Here is a 27,067-nt window from a genome sequence, read left to right as displayed (position 1 = left end):
TAACGTTTTAAATATGCATAAAAACCTAATTACTAATTTTCACAATAGTATTAAAGAATAAGTTTATGCATACTTGTGAATTCAGTAGAGAATATTGATTTTTTTTTCAAATATGTTTGGTTACTTTCACCTAAAGTGACTAAACCATTTTGTTGAAAGTTAATGCCAATTTGTTTTGTTTTTTCTTGTTTTGTTTATACACTTTTAAATTTTTGACCTTAACTAGAAAAGTAATTTTATTTAATATTTATGTTAATTATTTATTTAAAAAAAAATAACAAAAATTTGTAATTGTTAGCAAAAAAAATTTTAAAAAAATGGACAACTATGGTGGTAAAGTTGAAAAAAAAAATGCGAATATTACAAAAAAAAGCAGAGTATTGACAAACAATTTAACGTTTTTATATTTTAGCATTGGCAGTACTTTTATAACTGTATATGTTAAAATAATTACTGTAAAATTATGAATTTTTCATATTAAAATCGGGCACATAATTTTAAAAGCAAATATGGTTATCGATTACATGGCATGTTTCTTATTGGTTGTGCTCTTTTTCCCCCTAATATACCAACCTAAGGAATAGCAGTTAAAATGGGGTAATTAAATACCAAAAAATAAATGTCAAATACCTGATATTTAAATTTACAGGCTAGTTTTTGTTCTGCACAGCAGAATTGTGTACAGGTTAGTTAATGTATATAAGAGTTCCCATGCAGAAAAATGTTATATTTGCGAAACAATAAACTGATCTCAACTCCGTATACGCTTTTAATGTAATAAAAACGCTTATATGATTTGCTTGTAATTTCAATATCCCAAAAGTAGCATAACAGTAAAAACTTTTTTTTTTAATCAGTTGTTTTTAGAGTACAACAGTTTTCAAATTTTGAATTTATAAGGTAAATAAACATTTTGAAACTTACGGTATGTTATTGTTTTTTCGAATTTATTAAAATACACATATTTAAGGACCACATACCTGAAAAAAATACAAATTTATTAAAATATATCAGTTTTTTATTTATTAAGAATAAATTAAAATTTTGAAAAAATTTATTTTATAATACAAACAATAAAAAAATTGGGGACTGGAAGTTGAACTTTAAGATCTAGCGAGAGCTGTTTTGGGTAAATTTTTGAATATATATATGCATATTCACAAAATTCTTAATTCTTAGCTGTTTCTTAACTATATTAAAGTTCGTCTGAAAGAAGTCGACGCATTTTGTTTTTTTAATTTCTTTCTTAATTAATAATTTTTTATTTGTACTATTTCCATTAAAAGCTTATATTTGAAGCAAAATATTATTGACATACTCTCAATTCTGAATAAAACTAAAAACCAATAAGGCACAAATAGGGATGTAATATAAGCATTGGAAACGTTCAAAATTCAAAATGTAACAAGTTCTCATTTGAAAAATTCACCTTATTTTATTTTCAATTTTTAAGGTCTGTGAAAATATACGTATGTGTATATTTTGTGATTTACGAAAATTATATTTAAATTTAAATTTTGTGAAATAATAAAAAATAAGTAAATTAAATGAATAATTAAGTGCTTATGGCATTCAAATCGGAAAACATGGCTGGCAAAATTTATTACAGCGAAATCATAAGCATTTCTCAAATTTTGCAAAACAGCAAAGTAGTGGCCGGCTTCTTCTACCGCGACATATCATATTTGAAAAAAGCAAAATGGCTATTCCAAATTTCTATAAATGCAAAAAGCTAACGGTAATGCCATAAAAAAATATAATTCAATCACTTATTAACCCTTAACTTCAATTAACCCTTAAATTCGAACATTATGTTAACGCCTGTTTAAAAAAAAAATTTTTTTTTTTTTTTGTCTCATCCTAAATGTATGCAACTTTAAAATATATTCGTATATGAATGAAAGTAATTTTAATAATTTAGTACCCAGATTGTTTTAAAAAGCAGTATTTTCACATTGCAGTATAGAAAGTATTTACAATTCCATTCCATAAAGTCATAGATTATCATATTTGTAATTATTAATTTAATTTGTTATTAATAGTTTTCATTTAAGCAATTCAATTATTAGATCAAATATAAAAAAAGATAAAAAATTTAATTTGCAATAAAATTATATAAGCACATATATTAATAGATAAGAGTGACCATTGAGTCTGAATTATAAATAAATAATAATTTTCCATTACATCACATGAGCCAATTATGGCAAAACATTTTACATTAAAAACGAAATTACAAATATAAAATATGTTATGCATTTTTTTAATTAAATAAAAATTCCATAATTTCCGTAATTACAATTTATAAGGATAACAAATTGTGTCACCGTAAAAGTTTTAGATATGTATGTATGTATAACATCAATCACTAGAAATATTCCATGTCACATTTCATGTTCTTTGTTTTTAGCAATAATTCAATTTTGAAAAGAACCTAAAACAAATTATTCTATGTAGGACAAAATAAAAAAAGATTTTTTTTTTTAAATAAATAATTCAATTCTTAATGTACTTTCTCATTATAACTTTTCATTCTAAAAAAAAACAAAAAAACAAAGAAACTTCTAGGTTTACCGCGTGTAGCTTCGGATACAATAAAATACCGATGACTTTAATAGCAAACTAATACGTAGATATTTATTATATACGTTGTATTTATATGTAATTTACTATTTAAATATTTATAAAAAAAAAAAAAAGATATTTGTGTACTTACATACACGAAAATAGAATTGTAGTTCAATAAAATCAAAAAATCTAAACGTGAAAATATTATAAATGTATAAGAAAAAATATTAATCGATTACAAAAACCTACACGCAAACTAATATATAAAAGTTTTCTAAATAAAATCAATAAATCCTTTGGAATTTTTTACGCGTAATTTTTTATTATTTAAAGGAAAAATTAATGATAGAATAAAATAAATCAGAAAATTAAACATTTATAAAATTCAAAGAAATTTTTCTTTTAAATAATTTTTCTAAAAAACAAAAAGGCAATTTAATTTCTTTTTCATTTATCCTTATCGTATACATACGTTCAGTTTAGCTATATTCTATATTTCATATACAGAGGTGAATGAAAGAACAGGCTTGCATACATACATACATATTATTTTGTTACATTAAATATAAGTTAAAAATAAAAATAAAGAATTTCAAAAAGTGGCATTAAACGGTATTTTTTTTTTACCCAAACCTACACACATGTGGAAACACCATTATGTATACATATGTGTACTTGAAATGAATACGACAATTTTACACTTCTTCAGGATATTTAAAAAGCTTCAATGAAATTTCGATTGGTTTATTTTAAACGTTGAGTATTTATTACACATGTGTGTAAAAATGTATAGAACTTCAAGTATATAAACAGTTGAACCCGGATTAATAGAGTAAATTCAAGAGACTGAGATTTTTTCTTCTAGATTTAAAAGTATTTCACTAAGGTTTTTTGCTGTACACTAATAAGAAATCTTTCGGATACATTTATACACAAATGTAAATTTATGCGCTAAACAGATAAAAATAAAATAGATAAGTTAATATTTGTAATAGAAAAGAAGCCCCATTTGATCATTGATGATTAAAATATTTTTACTAAAGCATGGGAAGGAATAATTACCGAATTTATCGATAAAAAATCGAGAAATTCCACATTTAAATGAGCTGTTGCGGTCCATAAAGTGAGGCGCCGATGAGAGATTTCGGATTAATTCTGTTACTGTAGAATTGCTGTAATTATAATTACAGTATTTCTAATGATAATAACCAGAATTTGAAACGATTGTGAAGAATAAGTTGAATAGTTTTTTCTATAACAAAGATGAGGCGATTACTACAATGCGACCTTGTAATAACTTTCTACGACTACAATGACTTGCTCTGCAATCACTTGTCTAACTCAAAATTTAATCTTCCCTAATGAAGTTTCAAGTGCTTCTATTCGAAATTCAACTGTAAATACTTTTATATTTGATTTGTGTAACACGCGCTTAAAAATAATAACAAAAAAATTCCTGATAAAAAAGGTGTTTTTTTTTTCATTTACCTAAGTATTTGGAATAAACATTTTTATAAAAGTTGAGGGGATTACGCTCACATCAGGTTTCTTTTACTCTAATAGGTAGATCTTTAAATTAACTTTTAAATACCATGAAATATTTAAATTTAATATTTATTTAAAGAACTTTATACGATAAAATTCACATTAATTTGAAAAATAATTATAAAAAAATTATAAAAAATTAAATTTAAAATGAATATGGACTATAAAAAATTGAATATGTGCTATTCACTGAATTGTTAATACGAAAATTTAAGCATTTTGACAAAAGAAATTCAATAAAGATTTAATAGAATGTGCGAGGTCTATTTAAGTGTTTCGCTAAGCAAATTCATAATGCCATTATATAAACTGAAAATTTCTATATATGTTATTCCTAAATTACGTAGGTTAGTAGATTATTGAAGATCCAAATATTATCATCGTCTAATTTTGATTTTTAACTTGGAGTAGTTCTAATCTAATTATTTTGTTAATTTTAATTATAAGTTTAATTCATATAAAGAATAATTAATTATTGTATTATAATTAAATGAATGAATTTACATAATATAATTAACGAAATGTTATGAATATGTAATGAATTTTATAAAACTACACCCAGTTTATCACTATTAATAAAAAAAATTTAGAAATAAGCTATAATAGTGATTTAAATTTAGAAAACCTCAATATACTGCCATATTATATTAATATAATACTTATAGATAATTTTTTTATATGTGAAATTTACCATCATATACTCCTAGAATATAAAACTAAATTATGTAAAATAATTATTTTAATTAAAAATGCTTAGGTTTTTAATACAGTTCCAAAAAATTTTAGGCGAAATGTGTTTCACTAACTCATTGCGTGTGTTTAGTCACTATTCAAAATATCTGGGACCGTATAAACAATTTTTTAATTCGGGAAACGTAATTAAAATTAAACGCAGAATTTAAAAATATAAACGAAATTGTCGCCTCAAAGCAGCTTTTCTTAAATATTTCAAAAATACTAATTTTTTGTCACCGTTCCTCGAGACTGCAAATTTCACTGAAGGTCTATTAGAGAATAAATAACAAAAAATACTTTCTTGTCTGATAATATAATCACATACTTCAATTGAACTAATTTGGAACCAAATTCAAACAAAATAAGATGAAAAAATCACTAATAATGCGAATTTTTCATTAAATTATTACTTTACAAGTAAAATAGCATTCGAATTAAATTATTAAAAAGACACCTAACTTTTGGAAAATATTACTAATATTGCAAATATTGTTAATTTTCAATTAAAAATATTGGAGACAAAAAAATACACAATTCTGCGGTCAAATTATGTTCAAAATTACATACATATTTGTACTGCTAATTACTACTGAATTGCATTTGTATCCACCAAAAGAATAATTTCCCTAAATAATCAGCGTTTACTTTAACTTTAATTGAAATTTTACTAAAACATTTAAAAATTATTAATAAAAAAATTTAATAAATTATTTAAGTAATTTTCTTGATCAACCCCTTTTATTTAAAACAATTTATGAACTCAATCAATCATAATAATTTTTAATTTCTTTAAAATTATTTTACTTTTCATAATGGGATAATTCTTATTCTTTTCTAATTTATATATACATAATCATTTGTTGTTTTTCAAAGATATTTCTAAAATTAATTTAACGATTTAAAAAGATAAATTCTTTGAAATTAATAAAAATATTCATTTATTTATGTGCCCCCCAAGTTATACAAGCATTATTTTCTAACGACATTTAAAATTGCATCAGAAAATGAACGCCTTCATTCACTGTTATTTATTGTAAAAAAAAAAAAACAAAAACAATTAAATAAAAAAAAATAAATTGATCGCCATAGAAAAAGATTATAAGAGAAAAACAAAAGGAAAATAATGTTATTAGCCTTAGTGCACCAGCCACTAAGACAAGAAAATAAAATATTTAAAATTAATCTTTTAATTTAAGGGAGAAAGACGGCAACAAAAAAAAAACAATAACAAAAAAAAAACAAAGGCTTCATTTTCTCTATTATCAATTTTCATTAAAAACAAAAACATACAGACATTTCAGAAAAGAATAAATAGAGAAAAGAAGCTTCTGATTTTATGCTGCTTTCTTTAACAATGAAGATAAATGATAAAATAATGATGGTTCCAACATTCAACAACAGTGCTGAACTAATGTCTAATTAAACTGCTAGGGCGATTTGAATATTGTAAAATAAATTTATATAATTTGAAAATTGTGGTAGAAAAAGAAAACAATTCTAAAGAAGAGGAACAAAAGAATAAGTCTATTCTTTTACATGCTACTCACACACGAAACAACATTTCTAATGCGTTACGGAATAACTTTATTCTAAAAAATTCACGTTTTACCAACAATAAATTTATTTTTTACTTTTCAAGTTGTCGCCATGAATTTCACATACGCAAAAATCTTATATTTTTCACTCATTTTTCATTATTAATTATTAATTATCAAAAATTATTGAGGGTTTTGAAGAAATGTCGAAATTTTTTTTTATAATTACGTAATGTATATTAAGTTTACCTTAACTTTGGTTGAATTTTGCACTTTCAAAAAATTATTAATTTATTTATTAATCACCGATCCTTCACTGAATTCAAATTCACATCTTTTATTTAAAATCATTAGCATGCACATAAAATATTATGTGCTATGAAGAAAGCGGGTATGGAATCTATTTCTTTAATTCTTACTACTTGCATATATTCACACAAACATAAGTGAATATTTTATAAGAGTACAAACATGAATTTATATAATATAAAACGGTCAATAAATTATATAATTCTCTTTCATTATAAAAATTAAAATAAATATACATAATATATATGTAGATATTAACGCAAGAACGAGAAAAAGAAAATGGGGATAAATCCCATTCTCAAATTTTTCAAATTGCAAGAAAAAATCATTTTTTCTCGCATTTAACATACGCAACATCACATATAATGTAAAAATAATAAGTAGGTATACGATGTGTACCAAATGACACTTCAAACATTTTATTCTAAGTTATGAATATCATACCCATAACCTTAAGAAATAAAATCAAAAAAAACACAAAAATAAAACAATTTCTAATGATGAAATTTATTTTTGTATTCATGTTGAATTGCAAGAGAATCATCAAAAGTCATTATGCCTCGAAACAAGAAAATAAAATCAAAAGAAGAAAAAATAAAATAAAGCATTAAAGTTAAGTATACTTAAGAAAGACGCTTAAATCATTTGTGCAACAAAAGCATTAAGAAAAAACAAACAGCAACAATAACAATAAATTAATTGCAAAAACGTCAACAAGCATGTATGTAACGTACATAGATGTAAGTATTTTCTGTACTGGTACAACAGTAAAGAAAATGTATATGAAAATATCATCATTCATAGATAACAGTACGTAAATCAACATATTTTCGCAACAATAACATACTAGCAGCACATATTCACACACATTAGAATTGAATCTTATTATACAGATGAATGAAATAAAAATTGCCTCAAAGCAATACAAGAACAAAAAAAAATTATTATTATCATAATCGCTATTGTCATTCATGATTATTGCAAAACAAAACAATACTATTTTCAGGGCAAAAGTAGCATGGCTCTATTATGTCAAAAATTTGTCATCTCTGTGCGATGTTTCAGAGCTTTTAAAATTAATTTTCTCGGAGATAACTCTAAGATTTGAATAAACACAACTTACGACTTCTGGCAATAACTGGTATTTAGCTTGTAAGTTTGCTATCATTTGGTATTATAGTATATATAGCGAAAGGATTTACCAGAGAATTTGTTTACACAATGCTAGAATTGTACAAAATTGACGGTATTATTTAAAAATGCAAATGTAAAGTTAACGTAAATATTCTAAGTCTTGACTTCGATCGTTAAAAACAAATCTTTTCTAACCAAAAAAATTCAAATTTTTTTCATAGTAAAATAATAAAGAAAATTGAAATTATAATAACAACTAAATAATAAAAACTAAAGGAAAATTTTATAAATCAACAAGGTGCAATGGAAAATCCCCAAAAATTTTTCACAAGCAATAAAAAATATTTTGATCATTATTATTGTTGTCAAACTAGCTATTATTGTTTTCTTTTCTGTTTTATTAGCTATATAAAATACTTATAGAATTTACCTAACTTCTCATGTTAAACTACAAGATGTGTTATTCTAAATTTAATAATAAAATTTGAAATAAATCAATAGTTTTAAAGTAATATTTTCTTCTTGAACAATAGAAGTATTGCTTTAAAAAAATCCACTTAATTATTTTAATTGCATGCATACTTTCATTCATATTATGTACATCAAAGAATTGCATACATCTAGGATAAACTTAAGAAAAATTGAAAGGAGCAGAAACATCATGTTTTAATTCGACGGATAAGTAATTGGGTTAAGATAAATAACTATATTTCTTGAGGAAGTGGCATTTTTCATTAGAAATTTGGAAAAAGTTGCAGTTTCTGAAATATAAAGTGGCGAAAATTCAAATGTTACGAAAAAATTTTTCCTAGCTAAAATTGTGTCTGAAAACAGCTAAAATTTCGGTCTTTACCTAGACTTACCATTTGGAAGAAAAACAGAATTAATAATTTTGAAAAAAGATGGTTTTCAGATAACGATTAATTTCGACGGGCATTTTGATATGTCGATGTTTGACTGTACTGTATCGTGGTAAAAGAACCGAGTCACTACTTTTTTCCGTTTGTAAAAATTAAAAAATATTTGTGATTTATAAACACACACATTTAACACATAATAAATAGTCAAAATTGACAATTTTAGGACTTTGACGGGCTTAACTACAACTATTTTCCAATTTTTCTCGAAAAAGTGTTAAAATATTAATGTTTTGACAAAGCTTCTATGTGTATAATGCTAATTAAAATGAAAGGCCAAAAAACCGAATAGTATTTCAAAATTTAAACTGATTTTTCTACAATATTATAGAATAATTATAGGAAATGTAGAGCGTTTTTAAGATAAAATTCAATTGCTCCGAAAATTTTCTACCCAAATCTGCTGTAAAAAGTTATTACGACTAAATAAATATATTTTTTATTTTTTAAACGACAAACTCTGTTCTTGCCCAATTTTATGCATTCTTATAAGTAAAAGTAAAATTCTAATATAACAAAAAACCCGACCCAATTTTAGTTCTTTATTTCCTTCTTTTCTTTTTATTTTTTTTTATTGTTTTCATAAGAAAATCTTTCGTAATTGTTTGTTGTACTGTCATTTTTAATATATATAATACTCTTTTATATAAAAAATTAAAAGGGTTCATTCTTTCAACTTTGAAAACCATAAAAAAATATTTCGTCCCCATAACTCAATTCTTTAAACTTACTAAAAACTTCCCAAAAAAATAGTTGAGGAAAAAGAATAACTAAAATTAAAATTTGCAATGCACATTTTTAATTTCGTTTATAACAGTAACAATTAATTAATATGTTTAATATAAAGCCAAAATATCATCGCCCAAAATTGTGTATATTTTCAGATCACGATATAAATTTACTTGTTGATAGCTACATTGTCAAAAATTTTTATTTTATCTAATTTTAATTAGCTTTTGGTCAAATTTACTCGAGACTCTACTAGTGTCAACAGTAGCCACTTTTGCAAACTTTTTATTTGAAACCTATCGAAGAAATAATTTTTTCGAGCGCCAATACCAATTTTGACACCGGGGTGTTATCTCAAAGTTGTACAGGTAAATTTTGACTCTCTTAATTCTTTTTCCTTCTGCATTTTTGTAAATAATTGTATACTTGGTATGTATGTCACGAAGTCAAATTTTTCGTTATGATTATTTTTGTTATTTATCAATTTTGTTTTTGCCTATTAAATGTTTATAAATTATAAAATACAAACATAGAATGTCAAAAAATCACATATGAGACGTTTACTTTTCTGCTCCCAAATTTTCGTATGTTTTTTAAAATATTAGGGCGTTGACAATAATTAACTAACAACTTTGTTTAATTTTTTTTTCTTTGGGTATTTTTTTTTTCTTTTATATTAGAAGATTTACTTGCAGTCAAAGCAGCAAAGTAATAAAATTACAACAGAATGAAAAACGTTTACTTAATAAGTAAAATGAATAATCATAACACAATGAAAAAGAAAAAAGAAAATAAAAATAAAATTCTTGAATGAATAATAAAACTACCTGTACAGGTAAATAATAATATTTTTATATATCGTGTGCACATAAGCAGTTAGAAAACTTCAAATTTCGTCATATTTTAAGATTACATAGCATTTTTTTATTTATTTTATATAAATGTGTGTGTATAACGCGTATGCATGAATGTATATAGTTCCAGAAAAGAAATTATTATTATAAAAAAATAAGTAGAAAAAACAAAGGAAAATATTTCTGACCAAAAAATTAATTTTATTGTTGTTTTAATTCTTAAAGAAATTTCAAAAACAACAAAATTTTCACAAATTATAATTTAACAGTAATGTACACAAGAACCAAAACAAGTGGTGAGTTTAAGGGGAATAATACGTCGCTAGTTTTAAAAATCACCTCCAACCCCTAATACTTGTCGATTCGTTACCACAAATTATTAAATAAAATGGGTTCTGTTGGATGTGCTACAACAGAAGCTCAAGAATAAATCCTCCTTTTCTTGTTAATTCAATGAAATCCATCTTTTTTCATTTAAATATTCAGTTTTGACACTTGTATTTTTGTTTTGTTTTTCGGATTTTTCGTTTAGTATTTTCACAACATTTCTAATATTACTTAATTTTCTTTCAAACTTTGAATAAAATATAAACTGTTTTTATTTTAATTTTTGCCATGGTTTTGCACCGAAAGCAATATATAGATGATTTATTTAAAAAAAAATCTAAATCCGTTTGCACTTATATTTTATTTTTAAAAACTCCTATTTTCAAAGCAATGAGAATAGTTTCAATGAAAACTCATGTAATCGAATAGGAAAATAAACATACTAAAAAGCAAATAACTTTAATTAGCCAAATTTTGAGTTATGTTAAACCCAAAAGGATTTGGTTCACTTTTAAGATATTCAAATTTAGTTATTCTAAATTTTAAAATAACAAAAAAAATTGGAAAAACAATTTTAAAATTTCTCCCCTGCTGAGCAGAATCCTCCCTCTTCGGACTCAAATTCCTCCCCGTGATAAATTCAAAACTACATCACAGATTGACAACACGCGGCAGATAATTGTAAATTACTTTAATGGTTGACAAAGAAAACCTCGAATGTATACACAGAGTGGTAAACTCAATAATCACAATATAAAAAAAGTTTTTATCAAAAAAAAGTTAAACTTTTACTTAAAATTTCCTTCGTTTATTAATACCGAGGGCGAGAAATTTGCATTAGAACAAATTTAGATAAAAGTAAAATTATTCAAATCAATTAGTAATATATTTGATTATTTTATTAATATTATCTGAGTATTATCGTTTTTTTGCTAAAAGCTTCAGAGTGTTATAATTATAATTTTTCTGCTAATTCTTCAAAATACTCCCTTTGAATAAATTTACTCATGATATCTCTTAATTAACTAAATTAACTAAATTAAATCTCCTAATTAACTATCTCTTAAATAACGTAACTATAATAAAAAATTAATATGTTATAAATTATTTGTGCTAAATTTTAGAACGAAAATTATTGTCTTATATGTATAATTTTATTAATGCAATATTTCATTATAAAAAATCCTCAACTTATGGGACCAATATTCTGTAATCTTAAACTAAGTTGATGCATCACATTTGCTACTTGCATCTGTACAACATTAAAATATTAAAATTTAACTGTCTTCCTACTTTTCCTTACATAAACAAATGCAACACATTAAATAAACAAATGCATGTATTACATGTCATATACATATAACCAAATAAATAATTTATATATGTATGAAATTAAAAACAAAAAACCATATTTTCGACAATAAAGTCATGACTCACATCTTTTGTTCTCAAGCATTGCTTTTATTTGTTTTTGAGGTTTTAACACAAGAGGGCTTATAATGTAAAAATACACGTTCTTTTTTTACTGTTTTAAATTTTATCTTATCACTTTTTGACATTTTGTAGCTGTAAGATTTATTATTTACCCACTTTTCTTTTTCCTCTTAATCTTTTTTTTAACTCGATGAATTGTATTGCATAATTACCGTTACTACCATTAAATTTCGTTAGTTTTTTTTTCTTATTTATAATAATTGTTTTATCAGTGTTTGAAGATAATTTGCTGTGATTTACTTATTTATTCACGATTTTCACTCACATGTTAAAACAATTTTACGTCAAACTTTACATTTTTTTTCCACAACAGACAAAAAGAAAAAAAGCATATATGCATATAAAAAGCAATTGGGATCTCCAAATCTCCATAAAATGTTTTTAAGGAAGGAATTTCGTTAGTATAATTGAGATTTACTTTAATTTTTATAGTCTACATTTTGATGGATATGAGGAGTTTCGCAACCACTTGAAAAACTCATATGAAGTATGAACATGTTTCTCAACATTTTTGTTCAACTTAAAACTCCCCGTTAATTTAGACATGCCTGTTCAACCGTCCGTCTGTCCGTTCGCACCACAAATCATAAATGAAAAAGGCAAACAACAACAAACTTTCTGAATTGAATGGCGATGATTCGAGTAGCTACCACAAAACTCTTAAAAAGCTTATTTTGAATATTTGAAAAGATAATAAAGCTAGAAAAAAAATTTAACAGTTTTGTGTCGAGTTACAGTTCAGATATATTCTTAAAGTGATTGCAGAATGGATTGAAGGGTTTGCGTAAATGCCATATAACCCTAAAGACTGTTTTTAAATATTTCCGAAGTTGTAGTTTTTATAGCTAAATTGTTATATTGTAGGGTATAACACCGTCGTTTATGATAGACAGAAACGTTTTTATTTTTGTTTATTTTTTGTTTTTGCTAAAGAAAAATTAAATGTTAAAAATTTGATTAACAGTTTGTAATTATTCAAAACTAGAAAAAACTTCAAAGAATTATCAAGTAGAATTTATCGAAAATGAGTTTACAGCATTTAGGTAATTAGTTTTTTAGTTAGTTTAGCGAAGCCTACAATAAGTCAAGAATGGCTGCGGTGGCTTGGGGGGTTACTCCTGTCCCACTCGGTTCCCTTGAAATCTAAAAAATCTACAATCTTAGCGAAGCCTCAAAATTACAATTTATTCAGTTGATGTAGAAAAACTTGCACCAGCTAGATTACTCAAAATTACACCTAGTATAGAATAGAAAGTATTTAATTAGATCTTTTCCTAATGTAAAAGAGTCCTCATCACTTTGATATCATAATATCTAAGTTGGTACACCATTTAAATTTTAGAAATTCTTTTAAATAATCCAATAAGTTTGTATTCTTTTCTTCGAATTCTTTAATGTTTTAAGTGAAGAGTTCCAGTTTGAGTCTTTTTCTATCTTTAGAATTAGAATTGTGAACCTCATAATTGACAAGTTTAATTGTAAAAATAATTCTATTTTTTTTTTCATTATATTTTCTTTTTTGGGGTCAAAATGATAACACATGCCGCAGATACAAAATGTTGGGGACAGTTCAGTTAAAATTTTTTTATATATTTTTTACAAAAAAAAATCCGTTATAGATTCAAAATATGAAATACCGTTTTACTTTGTATTAAAAATATGTTTTTTTTTCAAACTTTCATTGGAAGCAAAAGAAAAATAAATAATATTTTTTTATGTTAACAAAGGAGTCAGTGATCTCTTTATGAGCAAAAGTAAAGTAATTTAAAGTCTAGTCTAATTAAATTATAATTCTGTAACACATTTGAGAATCACAAATTTTTGTAGGAAAGAAATGGAACATAACTTACTAATTTAATTCAAGTTGATAAAAAAAATTAACTGCGAAGCTTATATTAAAAATTAAATTAAATTAAATTAATTAAGACAAGTTGGCGGCGATCAACTTATTTAAAGATTCGGAAAAGAAATTATAGAAAATAAAAAAAAAAAATTATAGTTGAAATTTAAACGATTATATAAAAATATTTTTTAATACGTGCCGACAGGAAAGCTCATTCGACAGGAAAGCTAAAATCCATATTATATTTCAAATACCTATATTATACATTAAGTAGAACACAGCAGATTCAAATTGTTCTCGGAATAATTCAGAATCAAAAAATACAATTAAAAAACTTTACAATTAAACGAAGCAACTTTCACTATTATGATTTAAGTTATTTTACTCGTGAATAGTATTCTTACAAATTTTGCAGCAGGTTTTATGATGCTAACTTTTAAAAGTCGCCACAAAAAAACCATTTCAAGCTCAAAAAGATCTTTTCTAAGGTATCATAAATGACAATATTCAAAAGCTTACAACAATTTTTGCAAGTAAAAGGAATTTCGATTGTATTTTCGAAATTTGTATTTTATTGTTGTAAAAAAAAAAAAAAAGGAATTGAACATGTCAATGTTCAAATTTTCTGATACTCTTCTCACCAATTCCTCCAAATGCCGTTTGTAACAAAGTTTTGTCACTTTGTAGTACCACTGCTTTTGATAAGTTAGTGAATTAAGCAGTTAGCCGTACCGTGTACTAATCGTGCCAGCTCAAATTTTGCACCTTTATTGTTTGTTTTGTGTAGGACAATAGTACGACAGTGATAACGGGATGATAGCACGATAACAAAAATATTTTTTATGTATCATAACACTTTCAGATTTCATGAATTCTAATTTATAACCCATAACTAAAAAAAATTTTTATATTTTTAATCGGCGAAAGCAAGACAAAACGAAAATCAACTAAAAACATCTCAACTTTTGCAAAAAAAAAAAATTTAAGATTTTTTTGTTTCCAAATTTGCATATCGTGTCTTTCATATGAAATCGTCAATTGTTTTCTATAGCCATTTTTTATATTTTATCAATGAAAATTTCCCAGATACAAAATGAAACCCTTTCTTTTTATTCTATTATTCCGAAATCCGAAAACTATAAAAAAAACAATTCAATCCCAGTGATTGTTTATAAAATAAAAAAAATAACAATAAAAGAATTGCTTGCAAATGCAAGAAAAACAAAAATTAAATGATAAAAAAAAACAGAAAGTGAAAATTGTGGAGCACCATGGTAACCCAATAAAAATAAGATAATTAGCATGTGAAAATTAAATTTAAATAAAAATATAAAAAAATTTCTAGTTGAAAGGGAGTTTTTACAATATTGAGAAAAAAAAAAGCCAATGAATAAAAAATTACAAAAAAAAATTTTTGCATTTCTTACAGAAGCACAAAATAAAAAGCATAATTTTTTATCTTTATGGTACCATCATTGCATTCAAGTGATAATTTTTATACCTCAAATCTAATAGAATCAAAAAAAGAAAAAATTAATATTACTTCATTCAAATCAGTTATGCACTATGAGATTTTCATTAAAATTTTTTTATATTGTAAAAAAAAAGCAAAACTAAAGAGTTTCTTTTTAATTTAACAAGGAAGTTAAAGTAACAAGCACCTTATGTTTCATATTTTAGTCGCCCATACTTTTTAGTTTTCCAATTTTATTTATATAAAATTATGTGAAAATTTTGCAAATTCGTACACATAAATACAAACACATATTATACATATGTAGCTTGTTGGAGCGTTTATTTGTATTATGTATTTTCTCAAAATATACAACACTTTTTCACTTTTCATTTTAATTTCACATAATTTTTTTGTGTTTAACTGTAACAATACTCTCCTGACAATGATAATTTATGAGGTGAAAATCAAAACGTATGGTGAGATAAAATATCTAATTATATGTTTATATAAACCACAACTTTGTTCTAGTTGCAAAGAAGAAAAAAAAAGAAATTACATTGTAAATATATCGGAGCTGTTTTAACTGGATAAATAAATTTTTAAATAATAAAGCTGGATCAAACCAATAGTTTGTAACCTTTCTTTTCAAAAAAAAAAAAAAAAAATATTGCCTTTAATTTAAATTTCTTTCATTCATCAACAAAATATTTCAAAGATTGCATATTGCACACATTTAGGATGAGCAATGTATGTATGTAATCTTTGAAATAAAACAAAAAAAAAATTAAAGAAACGTTAATATAATGCTCGAATCATTAGTGAAGAAAAAAAAATTAGCATGACATTCACCGTTAGCTTTCTGCATATATAGGAATTTGGAACAGTTTGCTTGCAGTTCCGGAAATATTAGTTGCCGGAAATATTATCCGAAAATTCGAATTTTACAAATTTCGAAAGACGATAAATTACTAGGATTAGAGGTGGTAAAAAATTTCCTTCTAACGAAATAAACTATTTATTAAGATCTAAGAGCTTAAATTTAGATGTCTATAGCCTGCGGTCTAGAATAAAAACGATATCAAAAAATTTAAAAAAACGCATTTTAGATAATGGTAAACTGTTTTTTTTATGTTCAGAAATGATTACCGCACTAGACAAAACAAGCCACTACTTTTCTGTGTTTGCAAAATTTGAAAATTTTTGGGATTCTGGTAATAGTACTGTTAGAGGATAGATCGAAAAAAATTTCTTCTACGGAAATAGGTTTCTAGTAAAGGTCTACATATTTCAGCTCTATCTTCAAAGGACGAACAGAGTGAAACTAATAACCACTTTTTTTCAAAATTATTTTGGAAACGAATTTAAAAAGTATATTGCTGGCTTATAATGTAAGTTAATGGCTATAAAACAAGACAGAAATTATATTTACAAAATCTACAATTGTTGGTCAACATTCCGGTATCTTTCTATATTTTCTTTGCAACAATGTGGCTAACAATATAATTTTCTCTCTACAAATTGAAAAAATGATATGTAGCAAATAAGAAAAACTTTTATACGAAATTTTATCATAGACATAAACCAGCATAATGTGTCTGCATCTTCTGATAAAAAGTCAAAATAAAATTTTTTGAATTTTATTATATTGAAGTGAGATATATACAAAGAAAAATAATTTTTTCAAATCTTGTACAAAAACAAAAAAGATATTTTAACGCACAAAAGTATTTATTAAAAAAAAAAATTATTTCCAAACGTGAAATTGACTTACCTGTTAAGTTATCCAACATATACGTCAACAGCTTTGCTGTTCCATTAGGTTCATTATAAATACTTAAAAATTCTTTACCAAGAGGATTGCCATGAAGCCCTAGCACTAATAAGTGAAATAATTTTCCAATCTCATAGGGCAATACACGAAGAAAATTATTATTAAGTAACAGCTCTCTGGAAATAAAATGTAAAACAAATAATAAATTTTAGCTATTAAAAAATAATTACAATTTAGTAACATGAGCCAAATAAAATAATAATAAGACAAAACCATATTATTTTATCATACTGTTAAGAATTTAATACAATTGAATTTATTTTATGAAATTATTTTTATGTTTCTTATGAAAATTGAAATATCTAAATTAATGCTAATTCTAATTATTTACGAAGTTAGAGACCCTGTAATAATGATAAATAAATTTGATTTGAAATAAACCTAAATCCGAATATACATATATTTGTAAACTATAATTTTCATAATCAACACACACAATTTGCCAACTTAACAAATTTTTAAATAATTTGAATATAAATATAAATAGGTACTTTATAATTTTGTATACATTATAAAGCGCATATTGTATGCAATTGCATTTTTATTCTTATGTTGACTAGCCCTTTGTGAAGTAAAAGGGCTATCCAAAAATTCCGAACGTTTTTATCTTAAGATAAAATCGAACGGGAGTGTCTTAAATAAGGGTTTCAGCATCAATGCCCTCACTAAACGTTCATTGGACATTATGCTCCCCTCGACAAGGAAGAACAAGTCCTGCAATTTTTTCAATATTTATAGATTTTTTTATGAATTTTATGTGTGAGCTATAAAAATCAAATAAAAATTTTATCAAAAAATTATACCGTTATAATTTTCCTAAAATTAAATTAATAATCGAAATTATATAAATTTTAATTGAAGCCGTACTTTGCCAAAGTTTTTTACCTAATAATTATAAAAAAAATTAAATAAAATGGAGAAAAGATCCTATTTCCATGGAATAATTGCGAAGTAAGTTTTTATGTTTCAAATCTATAGCTTCTACGATTAATTTGATAAAATTACGAATAATACAAAAACAATGACTTTTTTTTCATTTCTGATTCTCGTCATGTAATTTAATTACCGTTTTGTTCTAAAAAATCAAAATAAAAATATTTTTAATTTTTTAATGTGTACATTAAAGTTTTATGAAAGTAATGAACTGACTATACCAATCAAACAGAAATTTAAATACACATTTCAAAGAATAATATGTATATCAAATTTTAATACTTAACTTATGATGATATTATTTTAAAACGAGAAAAAATAAAGTTGACCATGTCAACTCTGTGATACCCGTACGAATTTGTTACCCTATGTGCTAGTAAATATGCCTTAGGTGACTATGGAACTGACTATAATTTTGTCAGTTGCCTTATTACCATATTAATTTATGCAAATTTCTGATATTCTAAATTTCTAAGATATGGTTAAACTACTATTGATGTTGTATGGCAGCTGCCAAAAGGAGTCATAAAATTTCAACGAATTTTTTCACATATAACAACCCTAATAATGAACTTATTTTCACGAAATTTCTATATTAAGCTCCAATAATTTCTGAGATAATGCCAAATAACTTTGGAGTTGTATGGCAGCTATAACAAGTGCTCATGAGATTTCAACAATTTTTAATGAAACATATTAAAACTTCGAACATATGTTCGTACGAATATAAAAATTTCTATATTAATTAATTTAATAAGAAAATATTAAATTGCATTAGTTGAAATTCTATTGTTCGTATAATTTGATTTAGAAAAACATTTAACTGGACAACAAAAAAAATTTTATAGCTTGTATTTATTATCCCTCTTGTACAAATTATTATTCTTTATTATTCTTTAATAATTAATATTTTTTAAATCTTTAGAGGAAAACTACTTAATTTAGATTATTTAACAATAATTGCTGAATTGAGAAGCAAAATAAATTTGAACATATTTTTATATAAAACTTATGTACCTATGTGAATTAAATCTTAAAACTCAACGATTTCAATTATTTAACGCAAAAAAAAAATGTATGTTCTAAACAAATTTTGCAATTAATAATTAGAATTTTCAAAATTTATAGGTTATTATATTACAAAAGATCAAATATAAATTTAATACTATTCTATTTCGTGTTTTAATAAATTAGTAAAAAAAAAAAGAAAAAACATAAATTTATAATTTGTTTTTAAATTTTCTCACCTTAATTGAATTAATTCACCTAATTCAGCTGGTAAACTTCTAAGCTTATTAGATGAAACATCTAATACTCTTAAATTAACTAATAAACCAATATCAGGTGGTAATCTTAATAAATTATTTTCATTTAAATAAAGGGCAGTAAGATGACTAAATTGCCATAATGCTGGACTTATATTTCTAACATAGCCTAAAAATAAAAAAAATATATAAAAATTACATTAGAAAAAATAAAATTAATAAGTAAATTGTATTTCTTAAATTGTATAATCAAATTGTATTTTAAATAAATTAAATATAAATTCTTTATTTAACTAAATAATACTTTTTGTAATTTGAACTCAAAAATTCAATTACAATAAAAAAAAATTTAAAAATTCCTTTTTTTTTTTTGTAATTTTGAAAAAAATTGTATGGTGGACGTTCAAAGAAGTATAACTTTAAAATATTTTTAGATGATGCCCGTTATTTAATTATATAAGTTTTTCAATTATACCTCACTTTGTAGGGGTTTTTGTATTTTCTAAGGAATTATGAATAAAATTTACTGTGTCATAATATTTTTCCTGAAGAAGGAACACAATTTTTTCTTTCTATTAATTCAGTACTATCGTTTTTGAATAATATTTATAGAAGTATACTGCTTTGAACATTCTTTAGTATCCATAGGAAACATTTTAAATTACCTGTTATCTCAACACCATTCCAAACAGATTTTTTACCAGCAGCAACATCTTCAGCTGACATAAATGTTTGTTGTCTTCGATTATTATTTTCATATTTTTCTTTATTACGAGATCCCATAATGAAAGAGTTACCTAAATTAATTCGAAACGAAATAAGAATAAAAAAATTATTATTTTTTATTTATTATTTTACTTAAAAATATTATATTTAATGATTTTGAATAGATTAAAAATATTAAATAACGATTATAATATTTTATTATTTTTAATTTTTTAAAGCGATTATATAAAAAAGATATAATTATTAAGTAATTGTTTTTTTTATTGCGTTTAAAATAATTAAATCTAAATATAAAATACGAGTATATATGTAAATAGAATTATTGATATTTATATTAAATTAATGAAGAAAATATTGAGTAAATGAGTAATAAAAAATATTATGAAAATAATTTGAATTTTGTTTGTTTTTTTTTTTTCTTAAAAAATAATTAATTACTAGAGTAAAAATGTTTTTATTTTTGTTTTTTTGTTATTTTTCTCGTTTTGCCAAAAGATTACAATTTTAGAGTTTTGATTACAAGGTATAAGCCTGAAGATTCAGTTTTTCGTAGATTTCTTTTTTATTACAAAATATTATTAAAATAGTTCTAAATGAAGTAAGTAATAATTTATAGTAAGTATATAATAATATTGATTAAGGTATATCGGAAAAAAAAAATTTGATCCTACACTTTTTTGATATTTTAATGTTTTTCTTTTCAACTTTATAAAAAATTTCATTTTCTTTTGTTTTTATTTATTTTTAAAATCGCCGTCACAACAACATCAAAATAGAATAAAACCAAATAATTTTTTTTTTGAAATACCTTGTATCGTACCTCGCTGAGGAAATCCAAGCGTCAATGGCGAACTAGGGTATCTAAATGTCCCAGACATCATCAAAATTTTTCGATGTTATATTTATGTTTAACTCTGCTAATGTTTTGGATACGACGACGTCCCTTGCTCATGAACATGCAACTTTTAATACCAACTCTCCTAAGTCAGGTAGTATAAATTTTTCGAATTAAATGTGTTTTTTTTTTTTGACTTTGCTTTTTCTGTTCTGTTTTTTTTTATTTTATTATTATATAATTATTAATTATAGCAACACAATAATTATATATTTGTTTTCTCTTTACTTGTGTATCTGTTTTTTTTTTGTTTTTTTTTTTTTTTAAATTCTGTAGAGGTCAATTTTCTATAAATAAATATATAGATATTTTTCTTTCTTTAAAAAAAAAAATAAATAAAATACGAATTAAAGTCTCAAATATTAAAAAATTTTGAAAATATTTTTATCAATTATTAAACCAATAACTACTTTTACAAAAAAGAAGTAAATATTTTATAATTATATATATACACATATATATGAAGGTATATATATGAATACATATATACATATATATATTATATGTATAGTAATATGTGTATATATATATATATTTGATTAAAAAGAAATAAATTATAATAAAAATTTAAAAAAAAAATTTAATATTATTTTGTGACTTCCAATAACCTAATTATTTATTTAAAAAATATAAGTAAGTAACTATATCAAAAAAACATACAATTATATATATATATACATATATATGAATATTATATACATGTACTAAGTATATTTAAAAAGAGATATTTTAAAAAATTAAAAGAATAGTAAATAAATAAAAAGTATTTTTGTTACGTTTTTTTTATAATTTTTTTCACTGTTTTTTATTTTTAAGTAATAACGTGTAATTATTGTGTAAATAAATAACAAAGAATATTTTTAATAATATTAAATAACAGGTGCCAAAAAAAAGTTCGATGTACTTTTTAATGAAAATGTTTTCATATACTTATGTACCTTTAATCTGAAAAATTTCATAAATATAAAAATATAAAGAGTGCCATCAATAAACACTTGTTCTTATCTTGTTGTTTCATTGCTCTATTCTTAGTACTCTATTCTGTTTTTATGGTCACCTAATCATCTGGTTGGATCATTTATGACTCATATATATTTCATAAAACAAAAATATAAGGCTAGAGGGGAGATTTTTTACATATTTTATTCACTTACAAAATATTTTTGAATCGAAGTTTTTCGTATAAAACTTTCAATAGTAGATCGATATGTTGTGATTACATCAAATACCTATTATATATTTTTTTCAAAAATATTTAAAGTAAATTTAAATTTAAATTAGTATTACTTTACTTCTATAGACATTATTTTGACAATAAATACCGATTAGGAGATAATTTCAAAATTTAACGAAACACGTAAAAGTCAAGCCTTTTTAAGTTTATTGGAAGGCTTCACCACTAAATAAGAGAAAAGTTTAGAACGAAGATAATTCCATTTTTTATGTAATGTCATAAGTATATAACCTAAATGCAGTATTAGGAATTAAAAGTACCTAATAGTAAGATCCATATTTTGATTTCTTTGAAAGAAAATTTAAAATTTTCTAAGTTTTAAATCCATATCTTATATGATCCATACTAAGTATATCCAAATAATGGTTTTGTGTTAAAAATATGATATACAATTGGGTAACAATAGGACATCGCATAAATGAAATTAACACTTTTAGCGATTTTACACTATTTGTTTGAATTTTTTACTTGCATTAAAACAAAAATTGAATATGCAAGCAAATTTAAAAATCTCCGTTTGCTCACTAAAAACTTAATAAACAAAGTTATTTGTCAACAATTAAATATTTATATTAAGTAGGTATGAATAAACTATTATAAAATCAATTAAATTGTGTATAAGATTTATAATTATTATTGATCTTATGGTTGTAAAGTAAACGTGAAGTTATATTGTTGATAAAACTTACATAGAAAAAGAAATTATTGTGTTTCTAAATTTAACTTTAAATATTTTACAGTATAAGAAAAGCTTAAGCGTAAATACACCCTAAACATTAATTTTTTTTACGTGTTCTTAATTTTAGTAAAATGAGTCATCACGCCTATCATGTATTCTCTGGCGGATTTTCCACAAATATTTAATTAGACTACGTCGTAGATTATATCTCAATCATTAACTGCATAATTGTCCGATACATTAAAATCGAAATTTCAGTATTTTAGATCTTCTAAACTTTTATTTGCATTAAATTTTAAATTACAAAAGTAAGGCAAACAAATTTAATTTTAATTAAATTATTTGTTTTCGAAGAAAACTTATTAATTTAGAAAAAACAAATAAAATAAAATTTGTGAGAAAAAAATGTAGAAAAGGAAAATGAAAAATACTAAATGAATTTTTAAAGAATACGAGTAACAACAATTTGAAAAAATATGAGAGTTTCACACACTTTTTCAAAAAAAAAAAAACTTAATCTATTTAATAGATAGATACCTACCGAATTCAATCTTTTGTGTAATTTTTTAATTTTACTTTCAGATATTTTCCTAATTTATGTAGACTCCATATGGTAATAAGATAATTATTTAAACAGAACATCATTTTCGTTATAAAAACCAGAATCTGTTTCAATATTTAAATTTAATTTATTAGAACTAAATTAATTACATTGAAATTGATCATTTACATATCTAATTGAATATAGCCGCGATTGAATTGAATATAGCCGCGAATATTCATACAATAAGAAATATTTGTAAAATTTTGTAATTAACATAAAAATTGTTAATTTGTAAAAAGAATTTATAATTGAAAATGGACAAAACTTTTAAAAGGTAGAACTATAAAAAAGATATTGCCTCCATAATACCCGGAAAATAGATATAAAAAAAGTGGAAACAATTGAACAAAATTGTAATTTAGAAAAGTTCTGCCTCGAGCGTTACTCTTTTAGAGATGTGATAAACAGAAATTAAACAATTATGTCAGATTAAAGTAAAAAAATAGTTGAGATATAAAAAAAAGCGCCCCATAAATTTATATTTTAAAATCAATTTTGTATCAAATTGAGGGTAAAAAAAATTTTATTTAAGTAATTTTGGAATTAATATTTAAAAATAACTAATCCAATTTATATCTTTTTTACACTACCAATTTAAAATAGACAAAGCAACAAACATTGCAATGAAATTTTCTTAACAATCTTAATTAATAAAGATTGACACTGAAAGTTAAATCAATTTAATGTAATTTAGAATAAAACACAAACCTTTTTCTAAGTATAAATTAATAAAATAAAGGTATTATTTATACTTAAAGTACTTAAGTAGATACTCTTCTAAAGTAAATAGTTACTTGCTATCTTAAATACATACACTTTATATTGAATTAGATACCTACTTATTGAAAAATTAAGCTATTAAAAGTAAATAAAATAAATATAAAAGGGCGCCAGCCCAATATCATAATTCTTAATGAATGTATATAGGTGCCCATTTAGACAAAAGTATATTTGAAGTTGTTATTAAATGTGTACATACCAATGCACCATATCTTCTTAATAATAAATTAACTACATACTTGATTAGTTTCTATAGGAAAATAAAAAGTCGATCCGAATAGTTATCTAAATAAGAAGAGGTAAGATTAAATGTTTACTTATATTTTAATAATTAACAAGTTATTAAGTTTTTATTCAATAGTAATTACTTCAATATGTATGTACCTCTTCTATAAGCAATAAATAAACAAGTATTGAAAAAGTAAGTAGCTAATTAAAAAATTTACTATTTAATTAAATCTATTTATTAACGTTCAATTTAAAGTTGCTTTTTCGAAATCAAATGGTACTTACTTTAAACTATTCATTTAATAATTAGTAATTAATAATTAACATTTAATTCTATTGATGTAATAAATATATAAGCACCTACTTAGGTACTTTTTTATTAATGTTCATTTCAGTTTTGACTTCTACTCCAACAAAAATTTTATGACAAATTTATGACAAATTGATTATAAAAAATTTAAAATTTAAAACTAATTTTTATTATTTAAATTATTAGTTGATGAAATAGGACCTAGACATACTTGTACTTATAATTTGTTTTCAAAAATGATAGCTAAATTTAAGGTATTCATTTGATTATATTTAAGTGAAAATTTCAAAAATAGTCATTGTTACTTTAGTAGTGTTTTGTCGTTCTTAACCCTAACTATTTCAATTAATTTTTTATTAATGATCTTGAACTAAAAAACAGTCAAGGGGAGCTCCTTTCCCTTTTAATGATTTAAACGTTCATATAAATATTTATATCGATATTAGTAGACACCTACCTGTACCTACATAATTTACATGAATGGAGCAATATTAAACCAAAAATACATATATGTATATTTAAAAATTACTTATAAAACAAAAATAAATTAAAAATATACACTTTACACCTACCAATGCTAAAATGTTATGTTACTGTTTAAATAATTAAGAAATAACCTCATAATTGTGAAATAACATCAAAGGATTTCGGTATGTTGCAATATACATATGTTGCTAAAAATAGCAATAGGACTATTATTTCGCACCAAAACTAATGAGAATTTATTTGGTACCTACCTACCCAGCTATCTCATTACGTACTAGATAAAGGGACCTTATTTAAATAAGTACCTACAAGGAGTTGTTAAAAACAAATACTTATTGTGCAATTAAATAGCAAATTGTAATACATTGATAATGGTTTACATTTAAATTGTGCATCTATACAATCACAAATAGAAAATAATAAAAAAGAAATCAGTGAGATTTGTAAATTTCTAGCAATTTCCAATTTCTTGTTATTATTTGAATCCGTCAGATAATTTTTATCTATATATATATACAAACTATAGGACAATTTATGTTTTATTTTGATCTCTTACTTATAAGTGATTATATTTTTTTACTAAATTAAAGGAAGTCATTTTCGATTGTTATATAGGTATTCTTGTTATGTTCATTAACTTACATACATAAAAATTCTTAATTAAAAAAATTGTATTATTTTTAATAAATAAGATAGGTATGTATTTACATAAACTTAACTAAAAATCTAAAATTTAAAAAAAAAAATTGTTATTTATTCATAAAAGCAAGCAATCTACTTAAGGATATTGCGACAAAACATGAAAAAAAAATTAAGATATTAAATTTCTACCAACCTTCATCTACTTCCAAAGGACAGAATCAAAGTTTTCTTTTCTTGCTTTTGCTTTTCTTATTAATTCATATATACATACAATGTTTTGATAATGATTCTTTTTTTAAATAAAAAATTTTTAAATTAAATTTCAAATTTTAAACTCTTTTTTTTTTCTTAAATATATTATTAATTCTTATTTTTTAATGTTTTTCTAATTTTTTTTTTTGTTTTTTGTTAAGTTTGGAAATTTTTTTAACCGCAACTCTTGAAAATAGCACTAAACATCTGTTTACAAACTTATTTAATAAACACTTTTATACTTATTTTTATTTTTAACTTAGAATAAAAATTACATTAAAATCTTTTATATTTATTTTTTTTAATGATTATATTTAAATTTGAAATATGTACCTACATATATTTATTTATTAAAAAGCAAAAATTTTTTTAATTAGAAAAGAAAAACCTATTAAAGAACATACACAATCCAATCCACTGACAAATTTTGATTTTTTCTTTCAATTATCACTACATGCTTCACTTATGAATTTTTTTATAAGAGTGAATAAGACAAATAGTGTTTTCGCGCTTTTTAATGGCAATGGTGGCTGCTTATGCTGCTGCTGCAAAAATATTCTTTTGTTCGCGAAATTTCACTTTTGATTTTTTAAGAAATTTCTCATTATTTCATAGAGTTTCAATAAAAATTTTTTAATAACTAATTTAAGCTTAAGTATATCTTTAAAGTTTTATTGATTTTAGGCTATGATTTCTATTATTTATAATAGAAATTAATATTATATTTCACCGAAAACTCTTCCGCTAAGCTCCGAC

At 23.4% G+C, this 27,067-nt stretch overlaps 1 protein-coding gene and 1 non-coding gene across 6 annotated transcripts; both read right to left on the bottom strand.

Annotated features, from left to right (window-relative positions):
• Positions 1-27,067, bottom strand: LOC129610983 (CCR4-NOT transcription complex subunit 6-like). Of its 5 annotated transcripts, none has more exons than XM_055523862.1 (6): positions 26,253-27,067; positions 21,010-21,413; positions 20,141-20,272; positions 19,458-19,644; positions 17,218-17,393; positions 1-980 (listed from the first exon to the last, which is right to left on the bottom strand). In XM_055523862.1, exons 2-6 carry the CDS (start codon positions 21,080-21,082, stop codon positions 931-933), a joined length of 618 nt encoding a protein of 205 aa, XP_055379837.1. In that variant the 5' UTR covers positions 21,083-21,413; positions 26,253-27,067; the 3' UTR covers positions 1-930. The 5 variants fall into 5 exon arrangements, with proteins under 5 accessions (XP_055379837.1, XP_055379827.1, XP_055379859.1 ...); XM_055523852.1 differs by having other exon boundaries at positions 21,010-21,383; XM_055523884.1 differs by having other exon boundaries at positions 21,022-21,383.
• On the bottom strand, positions 17,858-17,985 carry LOC129614626 (U4atac minor spliceosomal RNA). Its single transcript, XR_008697391.1, has one exon. It is a non-coding gene; the product is annotated as a U4atac minor spliceosomal RNA (small nuclear RNA).

This window comes from Condylostylus longicornis, unplaced genomic scaffold (genome assembly GCF_029603195.1).
Source record: "Condylostylus longicornis isolate FDR11 unplaced genomic scaffold, ASM2960319v2 ptg000004l, whole genome shotgun sequence".
NCBI classification, from domain to species: Eukaryota; Metazoa; Arthropoda; class Insecta; order Diptera; family Dolichopodidae; genus Condylostylus; species Condylostylus longicornis.
The sequence above is the reverse complement of the archived record's forward strand: the minus strand, read 5'-3'. Positions and strand labels throughout refer to the sequence as shown.